Below are 26,162 nucleotides of genomic sequence, written 5' to 3'. Positions count from 1 at the left end.
GCCAAGTTTATATAGAAGGAAAAACAGGGATTTATATTTCCCTTAGAAATGAAATTGACACACTAGACTAATTGAAGTTTAAAAGATAACATAAGATTTATTTACATGTAGGCTGGATAGGTAGAAGTGTAGGCAGGTACTTAAAAGGTTTCAGTAAGTAGGTGGTTTTTACACAATTACTTCACTTGTGTGAAGCACAAAATACTTAGTCTGGTTGAGTTTATTATGTTGGCTGACTTAGATGAGAGAGGTTGGTGTTATCAAACTTGATCTCTTTGAAGTACAGTTCCTCCATTTTCACCCCCTTCACAGATTAGGTGCTCCAATTTATGCACCCACAGCACTCCCTCCCTTTTACTGCAGACCTCAGGATACACCACTGAGTTAAAATCCTCTCCAGATACTGGGCAGGAGTTATATCCAAGCTATAACCCTATTGCTTTGGCTGAAGGGGAGACTCCTTTCTATCTTCTTCCTGAGTCAACTACAAGTTTCCAGATCTCTTTTGTCTCAGTAAAATTTAGAATTGGCTGGTCCACTTTAGTACTTGAAATTAAGTGCTTTATAAACTCCATGTTTTCACAGTGAGGGTACAGCTTTCCTTTTTTTCCTCAGACAGACGGTTTTCAGTCTGACCCTCTCTGGTCGGAAGCCAGGCTCCAACTCCCTAACTCTTCAGTTTGCTCTAACTGCCAACCCCTCCTGGTAGCACCAACCATAAACTCATCATTCTATTTCCACTGCCATTCTCTTTCAAGCTTTCAAGCTAGCTTGCACAAAAATCATCCTCCTTTCCTGCTGCTGTTTCAAACCTTTACCTGCCTCTTGCTGGATGCAGCATTTGGAAATCCTGACATTTTCATGCCAATCCCATCACAGATACATAACAGCAAAAGCATACAACACAACAGATCCACTATACCACTACAATAACTCTTGTATAATGTCCTACCTCTGTTGTCTGAGTACAAGAAAACTTGTCTTCATTTGTCAGTGTTGGCATTTTCAGGCCACCATATTTCTTCCAATAAATCCAACAGGTTGCACACAGCCTACACTGCATGTTTGGGGGACCCCAAGAATACCACTGATGAGACTGTGTTGCTAAAAGCAGAAGAAATGAACATCAAGTTGATCTATACTGTTTTAAATTAAAAGAGATATAAGTATTCACATCTAATGTACTCTTTATCTGTGCACTGTTTCCATGAACATCTATAAGAAATAAAAACAGAAGTATCTCTACTTGGCTTAAACAATAGCATATTTAAATGCTTTGCTGCTACTAATAGAAATCTACTCTCCAAACTGCTTGAAAACCTATGGAATTTAGATTTTGGCACCTTTCGCACTTACAGTTTAAAGTACCATTTTTGAGCAGTCGGGGTGATCGCAGTGGCTTCGGCTTGGCACCAGCTTCTTTCACACGGTTCCCAGCAGTTTCGATTTGGCCTCTTGGGATTCCTTTCAGACCTGCCTCAAAGCCTCTGTTCAGTTTCAGACTTTCGGGGCATTGCAGTGCACGTCACCATTTTTTTTAAAAAAAAACTTCGAGCATGTGTAGTAACGTTTCTATGATACTACATCTTCTGACCAACAAGGCCCCCCATGCCCCCCCTTCAACCACCCTCCCCCACCCCACTCTTCCCAGGGGTAAGGCAGGACTTCAATTTGCACAGCACCTTTTTAAAAAAATGTTGAACATGTGAAGTAACGATGGTTGTTGTGGGTTTTCCGGGCTGTATTGCCGTGGTCTTGGCATTGTAGTTCCTGACGTTTCGCCAGCAGCTGTGGCTGGCATCTTCAGAGGTGTAGCACCAAAAGACAGAGATCTCTCAGTGTGACACTCTGTGAGAGATCTCTGTCTTTTGGTGCTACACCTCTGAAGATGCCAGCCACAGCTGCTGGCGAAACGTCAGTAACTACAATGCCAAGACCATGTCAATACAGCCCGGAAAACCCACAACAACCATCGTTCTCCGGCCGTGAAAGCCTTTGACAATACATGTGTAGTAAGGTTTCTACAATACTACATTTTCTGACTAAGTCCCCCCCATGTCCCTCCTTCAACCACCCACCCCCACCCCACTTTTCCCAGCAGTAAGGCACAGTGGGAAGGGAGAGCAGACTCATACTCATCCGTGACTCAGATGAGGTACACTGAGCTGCAGCTTCGCTAGGGTGCCCACTTTCCTGCTCCACAGCCAGGCTGCAGAGCAGGAGAGCGGGCACCTCAGCAAAGCTGCAGCTCAGCGCGTCTCAACTGAGCACACAGCGAGCCGGGGCTCAGCTGTGGCAGCTCGCAGAGCAGGAGAGCGAGCACCTCAGCCAAGTCGCGGCTCAGCACATCTCAGCTGAGCCAGGGTGGGTATGAGTCTGCCCTCCCCGACATGGTGTCTTACGCCTGGGATGAGTGGGGTGGGTGGGTGAAGGGGGGGCATGGGGGCCTTGTCAGACAGATGATATTGTGATATAGTAATATAGAAACATTACTACACACGCTCAACGTTTTTTTAAAAAGGTGCCGTGCAAACTGATGTCCTGCCTTATTACTGGGAAAAGTGGGGTGTGGGTGGGTAGTTGACAGGAGGGCTGCAGAGGAGAGGAGCCACCCCAGCTGAGCTGCTGCGAGCCTGCTCTGTTTGCCCGGAGGGCTGCAGAGCAGCCAAAAAAATGGCAAAAAAGATTGATTGATTCAGAGAGTTGACTTTGAATTCAGAGAGCTGACTTTGTCCACACCAAACCAATCAGGTTAATTCCACACAAACCAATCAGCTCCCAGGGAAAAGGAGAGTGGGAGAACCACTGCAAAATGTTCACACTGGCATTAATTGGGTCAGCCCCGACTGGGCAGCTGATTAAAAATTAACATCACGGTATGTCAGCAGGGAGAAAATTCGGGGTAATGGGGAGAAAGAGCGGCACCACGTCCCATGACTAGTTTGCAAGTGTGATCCCCCTGCAAACATGGGAAGCAGAACAGGTACAGACACACTTTAAAATCCGCGTGTGAAAAGTACCTCTGATTGATTCGCTAGTGCAGCTTGTGAGCCACCAAGCCCAATGAATCTACGTATTCCATAGCCTACCAGGTATACATCAGTTTTGCTGCTTGCCTGAGATGGCAAAAATACAGGGATATGCCATAATATATGGCACCTGGTTAGGGTAGTCTTGGCAATTGTGGGGGACTGAGGAAAAGTCCAGAATAGAACCCCAGAATCACTCCCACCCCCCACTGGGGCCAAACAAGGCCATGGGAAGCCAGCTGCCTGAGCCTGAGAAGGGGTAGGTGCAAACAGCAGCAAGAGTCTGCTCTTCTCCTGCTTTCCCTCTCCTTCGGGGAGGGTTGGAGCATGGGCTGTTCCCCTCCTCCTGCAAATGCAGGTGCTGGGACAGCTGCCCCATTGCTTACTAGCTAAGACTCTGCTTGCACCTGGGCTACGTTCAGGTTAGTGTGTTACAAATTGTGCAAGTTGTTATAGAGTAATACCACTAAACAGCTACATACAATGTATATATTTTTCAAATCCCTGCCTATATATAGAGCTCCTCTGTTGTGGGCTTCCCCATTTGCATGGAATAGCACACTGTAGCATACTTTTACCCTACCTTTCCTCAGGAAGGCATGTAAGTTTAACGCTCTTCCATTTTATCAACAACTCTGTGAGACAGATGCAGAGGAGTTAGCCGTGTTAGTCTGTGGTAGCAAAATCAAAAAGGGTCCAGTAGCACCTTTAAGACTAACCAATTTTATTGTGGCATAAGCTTTCGAGAATCAAGTTCTCTTCGTCAGATGCATGGTACAGAAACTGGTCAAATATAGAAGAGGAGGGGGGGGGGGAGGAGAGAGAAGATGCAATTGGGGGGGGGCACCAAAAGGAGATGTTTACATTTACTAGCAAAGGAATGTTTTGGTTGCATCCTCCCTCTCCCCCCCTAATTGCATCTTCTCTCTCCTCCCCTCTCTTCTATATTTGACCAGTTTCTGTACCATGCATCTGACGAAGAGAACTTGATTCTCGAAAGCTTAGGCTACAATAAAATTGGTTAGTCTTAAAGGTGCTACTGGACTCTTTTTTATTCTGTGAGATAGGTTAGGCTGAGAGAAAGTGACTGGTCCGATATCACCTAGTGAGTTTCACAGTGAGTGGAGATCTGAACGTGGGACTCGCCAGTCCTAGTCCAGCACTTTAACTCACCACACAGCACTATGGGTATAAATTAATGTATGCATGGAGGTTCCTCCCATAATAAGAATGAGGAGACTCCTTGCACTTGACGGGTATCTGTGTGTGCATCAGTTTTACAACAAACAGCTGGATCAGATCTGAACAGAATGCTGTATACACATGAAACATAAGACACAGAGGTAGACTTACCATAGCAGCTTTCACAAGCACGGCCTATTAATGAGTTCTGAGTCTGATGAGGTGCTCCAACTGCTCCATTCATGGCACTTGGTTTCCCATTACTACTGGATATTTGGCTGGGATTTGGCTTGTTGCTTTAAATAAAAAAGGCAACTGATCACACATGCATGAAAAAGATTTAAGAGGCAAGAATCACCTATTAAGCTCTGTGTTACTCACGTACAAGAGACATCACTGTCAAAAGCACTGTAACACTGATCTGTTTTCAGATGGGTAACATGGAAGTGAAAATGAAAATATTTTCAATAATTAGATTTTCTCAGAGACTTGTAAGCTGCCACCATGCTGGTCATTGCAGAGTTCCATTCAATTATACCCAGGATTCTAGGTATGCACACAACTACACCAAGAGGAAAATGCTTTATATACCTTCAGAATGCTACAGGTACTTTGAAGAAGTAGCATTCTGAAAGTAAATAATGAATTTTGATAAACAGTACTGATTATCAAAAACCATAGGCAGTGGGAATTAGTAACAATTTTAGAATTTGAGAATCTAAGAAGATAAGAATCTAAGCATAGGCCAACCTACTTGGTCACTATGTAGCAATGCTTACATCAGGGCAAAGCTGCTAACTATTTTTGAACCATAGCTACAATATTTTATGTCAATATTCACAAAACTGAAAGCAGGCTTGTACTGTAATAATACCTTCCTAAACAGAGTTACACCCTTCTAAGTCCATTGAAGTTAAGGGGGTCAGAAGGGTGCAACTCTGCTTGCATTTAATATTAGAACATGGATTTAAAAATTAGTTGCAAAATTTAGTTTTATAAATGGTAACATGGTTATTATAGGACTTTTAACAATATTTGAAGCTTAATCTAGGTTTTTTGAATGCCACTTCTTTGTTCGGTCAATAAAAAGATAGGATTTGTTGTCTACACATTCCATTATTATTAAAAATATTAATGCTTGATATACTTACTAAGTCGGAATGTAAACTTGTTTCAATTTGCTCTCTGCTTCAGCAGCTTTTAGACGTTTCTAATAGAAAAGATGAGGAAATTTAATATCTAAACAATTGTAATATTACAGCTGTATGCATATTAGTTTAAAGTTGGGGAGCTGTCTATGGGCAAGAAAAGGTTTGCCTCCCAATGCCTGTCAAGAGAGCAGTTGCAGGTCACTAATGATGTGTTGAACTGGTTTGAGCTGGGAGCTGTATGTGACCACTAGTGATGTTCTCTTGTTCTGTTTGGACTTACCTTGTAACAGGTCATCTCTTGGTGTCCAGGTTGTAAAGAAAAAACATTATGTTTAAGAGTATATGGGAAGCCCTATTGAGAGCTGGTTAGAGGCTTCCTTGTCTAGAGAAAATTCCATCCCGCCTTGGAGAGGCTTTTCGCTTTTGCTAGCAATAAGTTACTTTTGCTTCTGTCCTTGAGTCAAGATAAGCTGTTCTCACTGGCTAATTGGTAATTAACTTCGCACCTGTAGATTTAGGTCCTGTGCCAAGAGCTGCAGACTTGTCACCCCTCCCTTTTTGTACTTGTCAGGTGATGTAATCAAGGTGTGAACTGATTGGGGGTTCAGGCCTGTCCTATTCTGGTTCCAGCTTTGAACCAACATAAATTGGCTGTTAAACAACATGGAGTAGAAAGCAAAGAGAAATGGGGGAATTATTTTACTCACAAAGGAGAAAATGCATAGAATGTTTTAGTTTTAGAAATCTGAATAAGATAGTATACTGATCTGATAAGATGGAAAATGCTTAAATATCATTGGTGAGGTAGAATACAAGATATGGAAACTTTGGCATAATAGTTAAAAGAAATAGAAATGATCAATATAGAAACATTAGACCATATTAAGATATAGCAGTAAGAATGTGCATGGAGTCCACTTGTTTTGATCTTTAGTTGATCTAAAAGTGAACACTCTGTAGAAAAAGAATGTATTTAGTCAGTAAGGTACACAGAAGGTGGAATAGTAGATGCAATCTTTATTTTAACACTGATGAACTCTGATGAAGGTATGTTGTGTGTACGCTGTATTTTAACAACCCTTGTAGTGCAAAATCCTACCGTTCCTTGGACCCTGTTATTCCCCCCCCCTCTTTTTTCTGTACCCCTTTTTGTTTGGAGAAAAAAACAAAAAACAAAACAAAACATGGAGTAGAAAGCTTGTGGTGAGCGTCTACCTCAGATCTCTGACCATGCTCTTTTGCTTTGCTTCTGGCTTTATTTGATGAGAAGGACTGAAGCTTCCATCTTTTGCCTTGCTATTTTGTGCACCCTTTACCAGGGACTTTTGTTTGCTACGACTGAGAAACCAACTTACTTTGCCTCCTAAGAATTCAGTGTGGTATGTAGAGCTGACCGCTGTAGGGTTTTTTGTGTGTGCTCACCTTGTGTCTTGTGTGTTATAACCCTGCACTCTGAATTAATAAACCTTTATATTTTTACCTTGTGTGGGTTATTGGGACTCTGAAGCCTCAAAGCTATAAAGCCCTTGTTGAACTCACCCTGTGTGTGCTTGAGATCCACCTACCAAACAAATACTCTTTTGCTGTGAACTCTGCCTGCAAACTTACCCTTGCAAGGTAGACTTTGTTTTGGCTAATTCCCTAATATGCTCTGGAGCTTTGCTTCCTGACTCCTTAGCCTAGGGATAGATTGGGGAGCTGGTGGCAGCTATTTGCAAAAGGACCTTCCAGGCAGCCTGTGTCCCCTCCCCTCAGCTGGGCTGGGCCCCAGGGGTCTGGGACTCCTCAACACAGGTGATAATATCATCAATGACTCTCAAGCTACAAGAAGGGTGTTAGCGGGTGGGAGCTGAGGAAGCACTGCTCCAAGTCAGCTATGAAGATGTCGGCATATTGTGGTGCCATGTGGATGCCCATGGCTGTGCCATTGATCTGAAGAAATAAATCATCACCAACTCTGAAGTAGTTGTGGGTGAGGACAAACTGGCAGAGCTTGGTAACAAGGTCAGCTGTGGTGTTATCAGATATGGTGTTCCTAATAGCTTGTATCCCATCTTTGTGAGTGATGTTGGTGTACAGAGATTCAACATCCATGGTGGCCAAAATGGTGTTGGTCTGGAAGACTGCCAATAGATTGTATTTTTATTAGAAAGTCTATGGTGTCGCACACATAACTGGGAGCACTGATGTCATAGGGTCTGAGAATGGACTCCATGTATCCAGACACCCCTTCAGTCACGGTGCCTATGCCAGAGACAGCAGGACATCCTGGGTTGCCCGGCTTGTGTATTTTGGGCAGATGATAGAAAGTGCCTGGTCAAGGTTCCTGAGGTGTGTCCATACAGGTTTGTTCTTGTATGGGTGTGGGTAATTCCTTTATAATCCTGTTTAGTTCTTTTTTTCTATTCCTGAGTGGAGTTTGAGGATAGTCATTTGTAGAAAGTAGTATTGGAGAGTTGTCTTTCAGCCTCCTGAATGTAATCAGATTTCTCCATGATGACAACTACTCCCCCTTTGTCAGCTTTAAAATTATGATATCTGGATTGCTTCTGAGGCTGTTTATTGCATTTCTCACAGCATGGGTGAGGTTATGTTCTGAGAGGTGATGTTACTTGATTACATCAGTTCAGGTTTGTCGGCGAAAGCATTTTGTGTAGAGATCAAGGGTAGCACTGCGACCATCAGGTGGCACCCAAGTAGATTCCTTTTTCCTGTAGTGTTTGATGGATTGAAGGGATAGCAGCTGTTCAACAGCAGACTGTGAACTGTTGTGTTGTGAAGATGTTGTCTGTCCATCCATGTGCTGAAATTGTATGAAAGTAATTCTTAAATCACAGATGGTGGAAAATGGCCTCCAAGTCACCACAAAACTGTATCATCTGTGTGGATTTGGTGGGACAGACGAATAATTCTCAAGAAAGAACCAATTCTTCTGCCAGCCTGTGAGTGTATTTTGAAAGGTTAACAATATTGCTGGAGTTGTTGTTGTGTGGGGTTTTTTGTTTGTTGTGTGGGTTTTTGACCATGCAGGAGACTGCAAAGTCTCTTGTCATTCTGTTTCTCCAGGAAGATGAGTTGTGAGTGACAGATGGCTTGCTTTCTTTTGTAAAAAAAAATCTTGGTAAACTGGCATCACAATATGCCAACATCTTCATGGCTGACTTGGAACAGCGCCTCCTCAGCTCTTATCTACTAATAATCATCTTGTCTATGACATTCATTGATGACATTTTTATCATCTGGATACATGGGAAAGAAGCACTGGAGAAATTTCACTAGGCTTTCAGTAGCTTCCACCCTACATCAATCTGACCATGCATCAATCCACACAGGAAGTACATTTTCTTGACACTACTGTACGAATACATGATGGAAACTTAAGAACCACATTATATAGAAAACCTACTGATCACCAAATACATCCACATGCTTCCAGCCATCATCTCAAACACACTAAACAATCAATTGTCTACAGCCAAGCTCTACTGCTCTACTTACATCTGCTCCAATCCCTCTGACAGAGAATCTCACCTGCATGATCTACAACAGAAATGTCTGGATTTACAGTACCTACCGGATGTAAGACAACAAATCAATAAAGCCAGAATCATACCAAGGGATGACCTGCTACAAGATAAGCCCAAATGGAACAAGAAAATGTCAATGGTGGTCACATGCAGCTTCCAGCTTAAACCAGTTCAACACATCATTAATGAACTGTAACCTATGCTGGACAATGATACTGCTCTCTGACAGGTATTGGGAGGCAAACCTTTTCTTACCCACAGACAGCCCCTCAACCTTAAACAACTCCTCACTCACAACAATGCACGTCCCAACACAGACACGAACTTTAGGAACAGGGCCTGCAATAAACCAAGATACCAACTCTGTCCCCATATTGACTCCAACAACACAATCACTGAACTTAACCACGCCAGCTATCCCATCTCAGGCTCATTCACTTGTTCATCTTCCAACATCATATATATATATATAATATCATGTCACCAATAGGGGTGTGCACTTTGGGTATCTGATTCGGGATAAATGGCCAAATCGGACCCGATCCATAAAGATTCGGGGGTTTCAAATCGGGGCTGGCATGCTGGCCCCCATTTGGAACCCCCAAATCAAAGCTTTCCGAAGCAATTTGTATTGTTTCAGAAAGCTTTGGGGCCTTTAAACTTTTAAGGGCTCCCTCCCTCCCACCCCACTTACCTGGCCCTTTGCTGCGGCACTGCTATGGTGGAGGTGATGGCATGGGTGGCAGAGGCAGTGGCTGCAGCCTTCCCCACTACCCCTTTGGCCGCTGCTGAGGCAGAAGAGGCTGCACGGGCAGCGGAAGCACCGGCTCCAGCCTTCCACCATTCCACAGGCAGCTACTGTGGCAAATGAGGCGACGTGGATGGCAGAGGCACCAGCTCCGGCCTTCCCCGCCGCCCAGCTGGTGTTGCTCCTGGACAGGTAAGTGGGGGTGGGGTGGGAGTGGGGCGAACGGGGGTCTAAGTGGGAGCATGCTTTGGTATGCTCCGAATAGTTACAGAGTATACCGAAGCAATTTAAGTATGGATCATTTTCCTGCTTTGGTTAAACCGAAGCGGGGAAACCAACCCCCCCCCCGTGTTCACCCCTAGTCAGCAATGCCCTTGAACTCTCTATATGGAACAAACAAGTCAGTTCCTTCACAAAAGAATGAACGGGCATAAATCTGGTATCAAAACTCACAAGATTCAAAAAACAGTGGGAGAACATTTAAATCTGCCAGGGCATTCTATCACTGACCTCAGAGTAGCAGTTCTCAGGCAAAGAAACTTCAAAGGAAAATTACAATATGAGATTGCTGAAATTGAGTTTATTTACAAATCTGGAACAATGAATCCCTCAGGGTTGAATCAGGACATAGGATTTTTCTCACATTACAGATGCTAATTTTACACACTTTATACCTATGTTCTATCAACCTAATTATAACATGTATTATAGTAACTTCCTGATAATCTAATTTGCAATATTCCTTCCACCCTCTACCTGGATTGTAAATACCTTTTCCCACTGTTTGATGAAGGGACCTTTGATTCTTGAAAGCTCACATCCTGGAAAACTAGTTGGTCTTTAAGGTGCTACTTTACCTGAATCTTGCTCTTCTACTACAGACCATCATGGCTACCCATCTGAAACTAGCTGTATCCAGGCAATTCTAAAGAATCCAAGTCTATGACATATCATCTTTATTATGGTAGCCATCATACTGAAGCCATCTAAGCCTGTACAGTTTACATACAGTCTTGTTCACATTATTCAAAATAACCATCAATATGCTTGTCTGAATTTTAACCACATTACACTCATTGATTCAGGAAGGAGTCTTTGGACATTTCAAGAAATCAGAACTTCCTTTTTCCTGGGCCTAATGCAAAGAGAGAGAAAATCCAGCATCCTACATAGACCAGTTTTGTTCTGTCTCTTTACTGAAAGAATATGCATCCCCCTGTGCAGAAAATGCACATCTCTCCTCCCTCCTTCATTACCAAGATCTAGAAAATAAGAAGACGAAGGATAATCTAATCATGCTTTCTTTCTATTCAACTCCTTTGTAATATCTGCAGTAGCTCTGTTTCACTAGTGATTCTCAACGTTTCCTGCCCTATGTCCCACCAATCACTCTATCAAAGAATCTGCAGTCCCACCATGATAAAACAAAAAAGCTTATTTTTTCCAAGAAGGACATTTATGTTTACAGGCATTCTGTTATTTTTACTGGCATACCAAAAGATCACAAAAGAATAACTGGTGACAGGTAAGGTCAGTAGTATGTTGAAGGTGGAAATGGGGATTGAGAAAGAGAGCAAATTCTTAATAATTGTTATGAAAATTCCACATTCCACCTAGACTACTTTTGCAACCCAGCGGTAGAATGTGTATCACTGGCTGAGAATCAATGCACTAGTGGACTCAGTCCCATCCCCCTCATTTGGATTGAACTAGGAGCTTTCACCTTTATTTTAATACATGATTTCCCATTATAGTCTGCTAAAAAGTACTCTTGTTTCACTGAATTAGGCAGATTATGTGTTCAAATGAACATGACATGTTTTTGTTTGCTTGTTACCTTCTAGCCTATAGTGATGGGAGAACAGGATAGAATATAACAACCTAAGAATAACTCCAGACTCACCACAATTTGATTCCCATTGGCCTAGAACTATCTGAAAAGACCAAGGATTTTCTAGAGAAAGGCTAACAGCGAAGTAGTACTGTAGGAACTTTGTAAGCAAGTCACAAAAAGCGTAGCAAAGACAGAATGACAGAATAACAGCCAGGTACTTGGGCTACTGCTAAAGTAATCTACTGAATGGTGTACCTCTGCTTAGAACCACAATGTTAAGGTGCTGCCTTGACTTTAGTAGCACATTTGCGCTACTGCCATAATTGTGACTCTCATGTTAGTGATTTTCCACATGATCATCTCAACTGGCTACACACTAACTCTCACATACATGCCTACGAAGGAATCTTGTAACATCTTAAGGAGATTTAATATTATCTATTTTAAATTAAATTGTATAATCTGAGTTGTTAATTGGTATCTGTAAGATACCAATTCTTTTTGATAAAGTAACCAAAACTTACCTGCTGTATGTATCTGTCTGTAGTTTTCCACATATAATAATATTCAATGATACTAGTCAGAGACTTCCAAGGAAGCTGAAAAACACAAAATTTTGAAATGATTTTAATATTAATATTCACATTGTATTAACTTAAAAAATATAGGATCAGAAACACTTTAAATGGAATCAAACATGAAATTCACCATAGGCCCAGGACAGCCATTACATAGTCCAGTGTCTTGGTGGGCCACAGGCTTCCGCATTCCTTCATTCCTCTGTTCTTCAATTTTTTGCATATCAGTTTCGAGATATGCACCCTACTTTAGGATCTAACCATGTTAAAGTCTTGTGTCTGTATTATCATTTTCACAAAACACAAATAGGTTAGAAGTAGGGTTGCTAACTGAGGTAGGAGCTAAATATAGATAGTAAAAAAACCTGAAGACATAATGCCAGCCACAGTTGCCTCTGAAAATAAAAAGGAGGGAGTATTCACACATGAGAAAGGTGGAGACCCATGGGCCAGCATTTGGCGCATATTTCAGTAGGACTAGTTCCCATGGATTCCTTCTGCTAATAGTGGTGCTTTCCGCTGACACAAGATAGTCTTATGCGTAGTATCCTGCTATACTACTGATTTTCTCATTTCACTGAACAACAAAACAGCTGTAAAATTTGCTAGTATCTCTGGTAGATATTAACTGTTATTTCCAAACAACCTAGAAAGAAAAGGTATGAATAGCAAAGTAATTGAGAGTAAAATAACCATCCATTTTTAGTTCTAATATCTCAACTGGAGCCTATACAGAAGAACTGGGGAAGCGGATGATGGTAATGTCAGAGTTACCCTTGATGGCATTTGTTGTCAGAAAAATGATATTAAATAATTAAATGTAGATCAGACATCTTTGCTAATTTCTTTTCCAAAATATGTTGCTCAAATATGTTGTCTGTATTTTATTTTGCCAGGAAAAACAAGGAGGTTACACCAGTCACCAACACAAAATAAGGCAAGGCAAGGCCAAATGCCAGTGGCATAGCACTGGAGCAAAACACATTCTGAGATGCCCTAATGAAGCAGCATGGAAAACACAGAGGGGCTTTTTTAGTATCCATGTAATAAATTTCACACTACACCATCAGTATTTGGCCTTACCTTCTTTCATACTGTACCTTGCAGACAACTGCAAATGCTTTATATCACCAAATTATTTTTACCAGCCCTCCCAATATCAGCTTCATAAGGCACATGACTGGCAAACTATGAGACAACTCAACCATTTGGGGCTGCCCCGAAAAATAGTTTAAAAACTTCAGTTAGCCAGCTGTCTTCTGATTGGCACAAGCAAGAAGAAACACATTTTATTTTGTTCCAACAATTACACTGGCTACCTATTTGTATCTGGGGTTCATATAAGGTGCTGTTTAAACCTTTGGAACCTATGTCCTCTATATCTGAGTGAATGTCTTCTCCCATACACTTTCTGTTTTTTTGGTTGAATGGAAATTGTTTATAGACTTTTTACACAAGACAGATACATTGATTTATGGATTAAGAAACATGAACAATAGAAAAAAAGAAGGCTCTGATTTTTAACATAGAATAAGTGAGATTTTGAAAACAATATATATTTGTCATGGAGAAAATCAAAACCCAGCTTATAGTTTTTTTTCTTTTTTTATCATATCATTATTAGTTGCTTTTTGTGTTTGTTCTTTCATGTTTATATGTACTGTTAGTTTTATTTTTAGATTGTTGTTTTTTATTTTTTATGTTTACTGTTTAATGTTTAAATAAATAAATCTATCTACATACACCTTTCTGCTTCTTTTCCTTGTCTAATGAGGCCCTGCTCCAAATATCTGCATTGGGATCCAGTGGAAGAAAAGCATTCCCTGTGGTTCCTCCAGTCTTCCCTTTCTCTTCCTACAGAAGCTTGGTTGGCTAGATCACTTGTCTCTTTTAAGAGACAAGTAAAAGATTTTCTTATTCTATCAGGCAGTTAATGTTGGCCGTTAAGATCTCATCTCCTAGTTCTATTTTACAATGCAATCCTATGCATAGTTGTTCTATTCTAATTCCACTTAATTCAATGAGCTTTGACTAGAATAACTCTGCACAGGACTGCACTATTAATCTACTAGTTTGCATTTGGGGTTAATATTGCTGGTTTATTTTAATGGTTTTATCTGATGGTACACATTGACCAGTTTATGAACGTTTGTTACTGATGCTGTTGATTTAATTTTTGATAGGTTTTAAAGGCGTTATTTATGTTTTTTAGGTTGCAAATTTGTTTTAAAATATCTTGTAAATCAGGGTTCCCAATGTGCCTGCTGATACCTTTCCTGGTGCCCATCAAGTGCTTTTAGAAAGCAGGTGAAGTCTGGTGGGGCTTTTGCCAAGCATGGCTTCAGACAGGCCATTGGAGATTTGATTGGCTGTCCAGAGTTTTAAAAACATTGCTTTGGCAAAAGCTGCTTTCACAGCACAAGGATCTTCACTGTGTGACTGAAGCAAAGTTGTAGCAGCCATTTTGTGACTGGCTCTGCCTCCCAAAGCAGTCCATTTTGTGGCTGCACCCAAAACACTGTGTTAGAATTCCAGATGTGCCCACAGGTTTTAAAAAGTTGGGGACTCCTGTTGTAAACTATGTGAAATATTTCTTCAAAATTAAATATAAAATATTTACTTCAGAGTCAGGGAGGGGACAAAACTCTAGTGGAATTCCACTCACTGACCCTACCATTTTAGAACATCCAAGCAGATTATCTGAAAGAGTATCCAAACTCAGCAGTGCTTACAGTGTGGAAAGTTTACATACTGGGGATGGGGCGGGGGGGGGGGGACTTTTTAGCTAGTCTTCACCCTGAATGTTGCCTTTTTATAGTAACAAGAGATTTTGATGTGGGACACTTTCAAACAGGGTGGATAAAAATCAATGATTTTTTTTAAAAAAATAAAAAAATAAGATTTTTTTATTTAAATCGGATTTTTTTTATTTAAATTGGATTTTTTTAAATAAAATGCTTTTTGAGGAAAATATATTACCATCCAAAGGTTATTCCATCATGAAATAAAGATTAGTTTTTAATTATGTAGAATAAGGCTGTATATGTTTAATTTTTTTGGTAAATAAATTCCATTAATCCATTCACAATGTCATGCTCTTCCAGAGGTTTCTGTAAGATTATTGGGCAGTTTCTCTGCCTACAAGATATTATCACAGACGCTTGGTTTTGCACTTCTCAAAACTGAATTTGTGTCAGCTCAGCAGAGATCACATGCCTCTTCTTCACAGCAAAAATGTTATAACATGAACAGAGTTGAGAAAAAGACCTTAATCCTATTGTTCTACAAACCTATGAAGACAGAATCAACCCCTTCAGTGCTAAGTTTCAAGAAGTTCAGTGAATAGAAACAATATTTTTCTGATTGTTTGGAGTGGAATAGATCTGCACAAGAAGAAACTAAGTGTGAGGAGGGAGGGGCAAGCAGTACAAAATGAAAGTGAAACTTTTTGAGCACAATACTGCACAAGTCTTTGGATCTTTTGTGTGCATGACCTGAGGTTTATCACATTCTTTCCTTGGAGGAAAAAACCTATAATGGCAGCAGGCCGTAAAAGAGACCCAGTTTGGGAATACTTTAATGAAGTTCCTTTACCTATCGGTAAGGTAGGCATGCGTGCAAAATGCAAACACTGCAACAAAGAAATGCAAGGCCTGGTGGCCCGAATGAGGCAACATCATGAGAAGTGCTGTGATGAAGATGACCAAAGAAACACATTTGAACAGGCAGGATCTTCAGGTTGGTAAACATTTTTATTGAATCATATTTCTAAAGACTGCCTTGAACTGTCATGTTTGAGCAAAATTATATTTCTTATTATTACTGCATGTTACTGTCATTTGGTACAATAATGAAGAAAAGCAAATATTCCTTTTGGGGCAGTGCTGTACAATAAGCAGAAATTGTATAAACAATAACAACATTGACTTTTTTGTTTAGGGGAATTCATCGTCAACATTAAGGATTCTGGAAACTATCCACCTTCAAGATCACCATCCTCCTGTTCTACAGTTTCAGAGTTATCCATCCCGGATAGTGCTTCATTTGCATCATCATCAGACACCCACAGTATATCACCTAAAAGAAAGAAAAAACCCTTCCCTCCTGGAACCACCATAGATAAGTTTGTGATAAAAACTAGCAGATTAGAAAAAGAGTTAATTGATGAAAAAATTGCCCAGTTTGTTTATGCAACGAACTCTTCTTTCCGTCTGACTGAGAACCCACATTTCATTAATATGGTTCAGTCACTGAGACCAGGATACAGTCCACCCTGCAGAGCAGATGTTGCAGGGAAACTGCTGGATAAAGTGTATGACAGAGAAATGGAGCAATGTGCAACAGCTCTGGAGGGTAGAATTGTTAACCTAAGTATTGATGGGTGGAGTAATGTCCACAATGATCCTGTTGTATTTGCTTGTATAACAACAGAAGAAGGGAAAGTCTTCCTTGCACAAACAACTGATACGTCAGGAAATGCACACACAGCAGAATACTTACAAGAAGTGGCAGTAAAAGCTATAACAACATGTGAACAAAAATTCAAATGTCTAGTACGCAGTTTGGTCACAGACAATGCTGCAAATGTATCCAAGATGAGAAGAAATTTAGAAGAGCAGGAAGGGAATACAAAGCTAATAACATATGGTTGCAGTGCTCATTTGCTGCACCTCTTAGCCAAAGACTTAAGTGTTCCAGAAATAAAGACGAATGTTGTTGAAATTGCTAAGTACTTCCGTAACAATCATTTTGCTGCAGCAGCTCTGAAAAGGATGGGTGGAACCAAGCTAACGCTCCCACAAGATGTTAGATGGAACTCTGTGGTGGACTGTTTTGAGCAGTATATCAAGAACTGGCCTATTCTGATGACAGTTTGTGAACAAAATCGAGATAAAATAGATGGCACTGTCACGGCCAAAATCCTCAACATTGGGCTTAAGAGAAATGTTGAACATATGCTGAGCATCCTGAAACCCATCTCTGAAGCTTTAAACAAAATACAGAAAAATAGCTGTTTTATTGCTGATGCTGTTGAAATTTGGAACGAACTGAGTGAACACTTAAAAACAGAACTACACATGGACAGAATTAAATTACAAGCATTAAAAAAACGAACGGGACAAGCACTGTCTCCAGCTCATTTTTTGGCAAATATTGTCAATATCCAGTACCAGGGTCAAAACTTAAGTGCTGAGGAAGAGGAGTTAGCTATGACATGGGTATCCAGCAATCATCCATCTGTAATGCCAACTATAATAAACTTCAGAGCTAAGGGGGAACCATTCAAGAAATATATGTTTTCTGAAGATATTTTAAAGAAAGTCACACCAGTGAACTGGTGGAAGTCACTTAAGCACTTGGATTTAGAGACTGTGATTTCACTTTTAACAGCAGTAGCTTCTTCTGCAGGCGTTGAAAGAATATTCTCTTCCTTTGGACTCATTCATTCTAAATTGAGAAATCGTTTGGGACCCGATAAAGCAGGAAAGCTTGTTTTTCTTTTCCAGATTATGAACAAAGAAGAAGATGAAGATGACGAGCGAGCTACAGAGGACAGTATTTAAGTTTTTCATGTGTAGGCTGGGCTGACAGTCTAAGTTTCTTAAAATATATATTTTTTGTTTAGCCAAATTAGTTAACAAACATGGATGTTTGTTTAAGCAAATAACATATGCTGTAATGTTATTGTTTCAGTTGAATAAATAAAACTATTTAAATTGTTATTATTAAGGTAATGATTATTTTTCTCCTTCCAATAAAGTACAACAGAAAAGTTGTCCAAATATGAATGATTAACCTAAACTGGGGATCATTCATCTCACAATAAATTAACTATAATGTTTTTCTAATAGTATTAAAATCAGTATTTTATACAACTGTAAAACTAATATGAAAAGTTGTTATTCTAAAAATCTTCATCTACTTGCATATTAAAGTTATACCAGCAAGAATTAGTCTTTATGTAGAAAACTATGATTTAAATCAAGCCTTACTGACTAGTGATTTAAATAGTGATTTAAATCAGTTTGATTTAAATCAAATCCACCCTGCTTTCAAATATACTATATTTCCTTTACATGTTGAAGTTGGAAGAAGGTATATGCCCCCACCCAAGTGCTCTATTCAGGCACAGGATTAATTGCCACAATGATCAATCCTTTTTAACTGAAGTTTCCTTGCATAAAAGAAGAAAAAGGTATTAAGAATCATGTTAAAATATGCAAGCAGCAACACACTGCAGATCAATCCTCTTTCTTCAGAAGCAGGCATTCTGTTCTCAGTTATTACTTAATGCAGCAGAAGAATTAATTCATATTATTGGAGAAACCAGAGGGCATATTTAGCAAACTTGCATGGCCTCAAAAATAGTGTATCTTCAAGATATCATGACCTGATCTATCATTATACTAATTATTCAGTCACTGCTACACGTCTCAGCAGATATCTAAGATTTACTTTATGTCACATTAGCAATTAAACAATTAAAATTCTTAAAACCGATCATAGAGTCCTCTTCTACTAAAACAGCGCACTTTTATCATTGCCTTGAAGTTAAGAGACAGGGATTCTAAATCATTTTTTTCATCAGACATAGGTTTTAATTATTTAAACTATAATATTAACTACTGATGAAAAAGGGCAGAGTTTTTTTTAGTGGCAAACTTTTGTACTTCAAGATCAGAGGTTTTTATGTAGATCTTGTTTTCTCTTTACAAGATTGCTAGCTGTGAATACCTGTTTAAGCTCACTAGGACAATTTGGCTTTATTCTTGTAGTATAAGCAACATCAATAGAGGTCCTAAAATGATAAGACAGAGTATCATGAATGTTTAGTTTTGTGGAATTATCTGATGTCATTTAATTTAATGTATCTAATTCTCAACATGGCCCCATCTGTGGATAATTAAATGCAGAGACTGGGGCCATGGACAATCTTTTTACAAACCTAAGAAAAGCCCTACATTTGTAAAAAAAAAATCTGCAATATAAAAAAAACACACCAGGGATTTAAAATCCTTCCAAAAAGATAGAATCAACACCTGCAGCTTTAAGAAATGAATGCCCTCAGTGGCTGTTGCTGGCAACCACAACATTATTGCCAACCTTCAAGCACTGAGCAGAAGACCTAGCTGATTTAGCAGATGGGCTAGTCGTGGCCTCAGGTTATTTACCTGTATGAAAATATTTTTAAAACTAAAGAAAATGAATATGAAAGACTATGAAAAATGTATTCCTTTAATGGGAAGAAAAAAACAGAGCTGTTATGTTTTACTTACAAAGTCTTGCCGTATGTCATTAAAGTCTTTGCCATATTTCTCCAGGGCTTCTTCGAACAAGCTAGCCTCTGAAGCAGACCATTCTTCCATTTCATCTCTACACAGAACAGGCCCTCCCAGAGGAACCAGGACACTAATGGCACTGCTCAGATCATAGTTGTGCTTGTGTAATGTATCCATTGCATGAAACTGAAAGTTTTAAAAATAGAGAAAATAACACTCTAAATTAAAGAGTCATTGCTAAGTAAAAATAACAGATGCTCTGCTAAGTAAAAATAACAAATGCTCTGTATCCTACTTGCTGTAAATAACGGTGGCTGCTCTTCTCACTCAGACCTTCATTCTTTGAATGTTTACAGCATCCTAATTGTGGCTGATACCCCATAAAGTTTGACTTCCCATACCTGCCCTATATACAAACAAGAAATGAATATAGGCTAAATGAGCAAAACTGGAGCTCACAGAAACCTCCAAGCAGGTCCCCTTAAACACAGTACTTTGTTGCATTAAGCGGAAAATGTGCAAATTTTGTAATAATCTTTAATTTCTTTTTAAAAAATCAAGTTTAGGAAGATGCTTAGAAATATGGGAGATGCAGCACCCCAGCACACTCATTAATTAAAAACAAATGCCAGAACTACGTCAGCTCCAGTTGTGTTAGCCAATTAACGGTGAAGTATAGTTATAAAGTATGTCCTCCTTCAACTCAGGTGAAAAGGAAGCGGGGGAAACCAGGGAATAAAAGTTTTAACCATGCCCCAAAAGTATCCATGAAAGAAAGGGAATGAATAGACATGCAGAATTATAATTAAACTGCTTTTGGCGTCTCCTCATCAGGAGCACTGTCCATTAACTATAATGAAAGTTAGTAGACCATTAGCAAGGATAAAACTGCCATTGTTCCGGTACTAAATGTGTCAGTTGGAATAACCAGTGTATACTTTTGAAAATAAACCTTTTTACTGTTGAGGACAGCAATGCCACATTTCCCTCAGGAGGCCATGATTGAAGCTCCACACCTCTGGGTGACCAGCAGTGAGGAGTTCTGAAAGCAGTTATGCCCCCGAGTAGCAACTTCTCAGTCTTTCTCAGCATCATCTCCAGTGCCCTTCCAGCAGCACCTAGTTTCTTGGACTTAAAGCAGTTCTGGCTTGAAATGAGCTCTCTCCAGAGCCAGTAGGTGCTTCCGTTTTTCAGAAGCTTCTTACCAATTTATCTGTTCTTCACAAGTCCTGTATTTCTGTCTTGTCAGATTTATAGTTCATAATCTCATATGTAAATGTATCAATATGTCAATCAAATATTCAGCTGTTACATACTCAAGACTTTCTTACAGGACAGCCCACTTGCAAAGGCTTCACCTTATATTTATCTCTTACTGAGAATTTCTTGAGAGGGTCATAAACACAGAATACAGATTTTTTTAAAAACACTTGTTGATTAGAAAATATTTTTAAAGCTATTTTACATTTTTACAAGCAGATACTTTGTCCTGCCAGAATATAAACATGCAGGAACACTGCATTCTCTGCTAGCATCTCAGCATAGCATTTACAATACCCTTGTTAGCATTTTTTTTTTCTACCATCAGAGGCAGTTATCCCTGATTAGGTCACCATCTAATTTGTTTTATTTCTGAATACTAATTTTCCATAAAAATGTTGTATCTAATTATCAGCAGACCAAGTCAGGTGAAGGAGGCAGCCTATATCTGGACACAAACTGTACGATTCATACTTAGATCCCTGAATGGACTAGAACTTTCAAACAGCAATATAGTCAACTTTGCCATATTTCATAAATTTCACTGAGGTTTTGCTCTTGCTGCTTGCTCTTTCCGAAGATATACTGAACTCTGACAAAAATCTTTGTCAACACAACCTAACTAACGCTTGCGTGGGCTACTCATCTGAGAATCATGAAACAAACCTTGAAATCTTAAAATATATTACTGTAGCACTGTGTTCATAAACTCAATGTAAATAGTATGCTTTAAAGTAATACCATATTGCCCTTCATTAAAAGACTAATTTAGGAGCTAATGTGCATCAATATATCATGTAAATTAGCTGATTTAGCAACTGAAAAACAACAATAATAAAAATTCTGTTGGTTACAAGTATTTATGCTGAATGGTTTATGCAAAAACATAGAATGAATTTTAAAAGTATTTTTCAGAGAACTAATTAAAGCCTACCAATCTGTAGTACAATGAATAAAGGGGTGTTAAACAAAGAATAACATGCCCCAAAGAACTGAACAGCACTATTTCCACTATTAAGTAACACCTGTCACTATACCATCTCCACGATGAATACCTTTTTTTTAAACATAAATCGGAGAATGCAGTGTACAAAAGGTCCATATTGAAATATGTATATTATGATGTTATAGAGGAGTAAGGGCTTGCCCTATAAACACAGAAACCCCTTTTTATGCAAATTGCCAGCCTCACTTTGGCCATTTTTTAAATACCAATGGCAAATCTTTTATGCAAGTTGAAGCGAGAGATTAATCTGACTGAGGCTCTGAACTGTTTTCTATAATTATTACATTTTCTGCATATTTTAATTGGTAGCCTTCTCTGCTTGTCACATGGTTGGCCAGCTTCATCATTTTAGCAATTCATCATATTGTCTTTTAAGAGCTAGGGTAGCATTGTGGTAAGTGTAGGGTGAGACCTGGAAAGACCCAGGATCAAATCCCTCCAAATTATGACAGTTACTTTTGTAACCCTGAGGTATTCTTACTCAGCCTGCCCTACCTCTTATTTATTTATTACTTTATTCTAAACATTTGTTAGCCACCTTTCTGGTATGCAGGAGCTCAAGGTGGCTTACAATGTAAATAAAATTTTTTTTTAAAAAAAGGATTTTTATGAAACTGAGGAAAGAATAATCTCATACATTGCTCTGGGCTTCTTGGAAGAAGGGTGGGATAAAATACACTAAAAATCATACAAGGAAGGAAGCCTTTGTATTCCTCCATTTAACTATGATCACTATTCTGGCTGCAAAGTAACTTCACCACTCTCCACCTCCCACTGCATCTCAAAATGCCCCTTGAAATGGAGCAGGAAGACCCACAGAAACAGCTCTCCACCCACTCACCTATCAGTTTGCAGAAATCCTCTGGGGAATTTATGATTGCCTACTGTTTTATATGTTTATTCTTTGATTGTTGTTCTTAAATTCTTATGTCACCTTGGATCTCACTAGGAACAAACCAGGCCAGAGTCTTAGCAGCTGCCACCACAGCACAAGGATCTTAACTGCACGACTGAAGGTAAGCTGTTTGTAAGCAAGAATTTTTTTTTAAATAGTATGTTCATTTCAAAAGGCATCCTGTTAAACAGAATTTCTGCCTGAAATGTTAGAGTTACTATTAGAGATATGTATAATCTCAGTCCCTGACATAGTGTGGTTGGCGCTGCCTTTTATGGCAGCCATTTTGTGGCTGCACTCATCACCCTGTGTCAGGATTTGAAAGGTGCCTGCAGGCCAAAAAAAAAAAAAGGTTGAGGACCCTTGCTTTATAGCATATTGGGGAAGGAGTGTTAAAAACACTATTTTAATATCTAATAATATTAGGCCATTTGTGATAATACTCCAGGTACAATTCAGTTATTTTGAATATTTAAATCTTCCTTCCTTTTCTTTTATAAACCATGACCTTAACCAGGCTCAATTATCCTTCCATTTTGCAATATTAGTGTATTATTTAGTGCCACAGAACCACACTTCTTAATAAGGCTTCCTTTGAATTTGGCCTTATTTTGTGATTAATGTATTAAGATCAGAACTGTGGCAGAAGAGTAGCTATCTAAAAAATAAAAAACGCTAAAGTATTAAAAATTTTCATCTCAATTATTTCAAGCACTTATAGGCAGCCATATTGCAGTTCCACCATATCCAGTTCCACTGACTTTGATGGGCTTAAAAGAGTGTACTTAGGATCACGAATTAGTTGCATTAACATGCAAGAGCAGCATTTGAAGAGTGCATCTCACCAGTGTGATGTCACGGGAAGCGGCAGCCGCACTCATGTGCAAACTAGGTTGCCTGACAGAACTACTGCAGTCCAGAGCTCGAGCAAATGTACCAACCGCACTGAGGGAGAGGAAAAAAAGAATTGCAAAAACACTCATGAAAACAAATGCAATCCAGATACATGAAGTCATCATGTGCACTCTCATTCTCTCATACATAACACATAGTTTATTAGCATGCATATTAGAATTCATCTGCACTTTAAATATTTTCTAATAAATCCAAGACTACTTAAAAATATGTGGTATACTTTGCACAACAAAGAACACAACACACTAGCAGAGAAGACAAATTATATTGCAAATTGCAAGTATATGTTGGTTCCGTATCTGAGACACACTAGAAAGTAAGAAAGCAGCAAGGGGGAATAAATGTACGAAGATACTGTGAGATAAGACGAACTTGAAAATAATCTTTGTCCTGGTGGTGAGTTAAGACTGGTCTGCAAGTAACCAGCAATAATGTGCTACTATGTACTATCTATTGATTTAAGTATGATTAGTCTTAAAATTGCTTATGCTCTGCTTCAGCAATTCTTCAACTCTGTTTTGGATTTTTGCTGATGTTATATTATTGTAAAATTCGCATTTATATTCCCTATGGTATTTTTATTGAAATGTCCTTGATTTTCACTGTACTAATCTCACACTATGTAATCCACTTTGTGTCTCAGTGAGAAAGGCAGACTGTAAATGACATTAACAACAACAACAACATAAACATTTCTTTCTTTCTTTTGGACCTAACACAAGTGTGGGTTAATGTTTAACAAAAGATTTGATGGCATATAAACTTTGAAACATTGTTTACAAGACTTAGATCAATACAAAGGGCACTGAGAACACCTGGAGATGGTAAACCACATAAAGTGAGTATTCTCCCACTCTGTACTACATGCTGACAACTTCAAACCCACCGCAGCAGCCAGCCCGTTTTGGTTGACAGGAATAAGGAACTCTATCCCCATATATTCTTAGGATTTTTTCCCTTCATTTCAAGATTGTAACAGCTGCCACAATTGGGGATTGTATGCCAGGTTACCCTCATCCAATTTCTTTTGGAAAAGTTAATTTAGATTCATTTTGTGCTCATTCTCAAAGGCTATCTCAGGACAGAATGGAGATTTGGCTCAAAGTGGCAGTTTTTGCCTTCTGTGGCAATATTGCTTGAGCCATTGGATGCTATATATTCTGCACACAACCAGTTTTCCATTTGTGCCACTCTATGGCATGATCTGCACCGGCTGGCCTTTGGAAGGGAGGATGGTAGCAGATAGATAATACGACTAGATGACCTTTAGTTCATTCCAGCCCTGTCACTTTAGCACTAAAGACACTGGCTTAAGCTCAACTTCTGCCTCAACAAAGTCAATTTGAACAGCAATGCTCCAAACAATAACACAGTGTATATGGGTGTGTGTGTAGGACAGGAGGGTGCCTACAGCATCCTGTACTACCAACCATGTATCAACATGAAATGTATCCCCACTAAATCCCCATGTATCCCCACTAAATCCAAAAGCATAACCTATATATTAGTAACACAACACTGAAAGGTCTTGCTTTGCAGCAGGATTACTGATATTGCCATAATAAAAACCTGTGTTCCAACGTGCTGCCGGATATCTACATACACGGGGGAAAACAATGTCAGAAAAACAGCATTTTTAGATTCCCTTTAAACATTCTCCCAGTTGTGTGGGAACAGATTGTCCATGACCAGCTCCCATGTGGTTCAGATATTCACAGAAATGACCCAACCTGCCCACAGACTTCAGTCATTTAAATATTCTCCCAGTCACAAGGAACATGTCCTAGCCTCCCACGCAGCTGGAAGGACATAAAAGGTGCCTCAGGTAGGGCATATTAGGCACATAATATGAATCAATCCATTGTCGTAGCTATTCCAATATGTTAATTTTCCTTATAACTGACAGGCATGATGCAGGGCAACTTGAAATTTCAAATTATAGCATTCCCTTTAAAATCAAATGAGAAAGATCTGTGAACGATAGAACTAACACAGTACTTTCAACCTGATGCCTTGCATTGTAAGGTGAACTGCAAAAAGTGGACCATTAATATCCCATGCTTTCAGCAATCTGTGACTGTACAAATGAAGCAATCGGGTATTTATTTTCTTCAACCCTAATTATTTTTAAAGCAGTTTTTGGCATTAAATTGGATGACCACCTCCACCTTAGCCCAACTGAGAGAGGACTGCTGTGTTATTGAAAGTATTTTTCCCCATTTGACATTTGCATTTCAGTTATATTTTCCATACCAGCCAGTCATCAGAAACCAGGAACCAAAAGAAAAAAAATTAAGGGAGATGAGAAGGTGTTTAAAAGGAATGTTAAAATTATACTGCAAAGTGCAAACTATAGCTGTTTCAATGGAAACAGGCACCAAATGATACACTAATTGAAAGATTCATAGTGAGAAAGACCCAACCTATACATGCAGGACTTCAGGTTCAATGGAACTTTTCCTCTGCTTTGTCTATTGCACGTTTTAGCTCAGTACAGGCTCAGTCTTTTGGAAATAAGAGTTAGATACCTCTCTACAGAATACATGCAGACTGCCCTCAAAGTCTTGGGTTACGAGATAAGGCAGCAGCAGAGAACAAGCAAGAAAAGCCAGGGGTTCAGGCTTGGCCTTGTGCTATCATCAAATCTCACTATACCTCTTTCTCCTGCCCAGAAATGCCACTATTGTCCTCCACTGAATGTGCCTCTCCGTGCCACTGACCAGGCCCCCCTGCTTTAGCAGTGGTGTGTAGCAGTAC

General features: G+C 39.4%; 1 protein-coding gene across 1 annotated transcript in view; it reads right to left on the bottom strand.

The window, feature by feature from the left end:
* The window catches only part of MTA3 (metastasis associated 1 family member 3), a 201,412-nt gene that overhangs the window by 65,510 nt on the left and 109,740 nt on the right, over positions 1-26,162 (bottom strand). The window contains 6 exon segments of the mRNA XM_054989242.1: positions 953-1,104; positions 4,383-4,507; positions 5,363-5,421; positions 11,996-12,070; positions 19,327-19,515; positions 23,336-23,435. Of these exon segments, the coding sequence (XP_054845217.1) occupies positions 953-1,104; positions 4,383-4,507; positions 5,363-5,421; positions 11,996-12,070; positions 19,327-19,515; positions 23,336-23,435 (700 nt within the window).

The sequence above is a fragment of the Eublepharis macularius genome, chromosome 1, assembly GCF_028583425.1.
Source record: "Eublepharis macularius isolate TG4126 chromosome 1, MPM_Emac_v1.0, whole genome shotgun sequence".
Classification (NCBI taxonomy): domain Eukaryota; kingdom Metazoa; phylum Chordata; class Lepidosauria; order Squamata; family Eublepharidae; genus Eublepharis; species Eublepharis macularius.
This window is presented reverse-complemented; position numbering and strand designations above follow the sequence as displayed.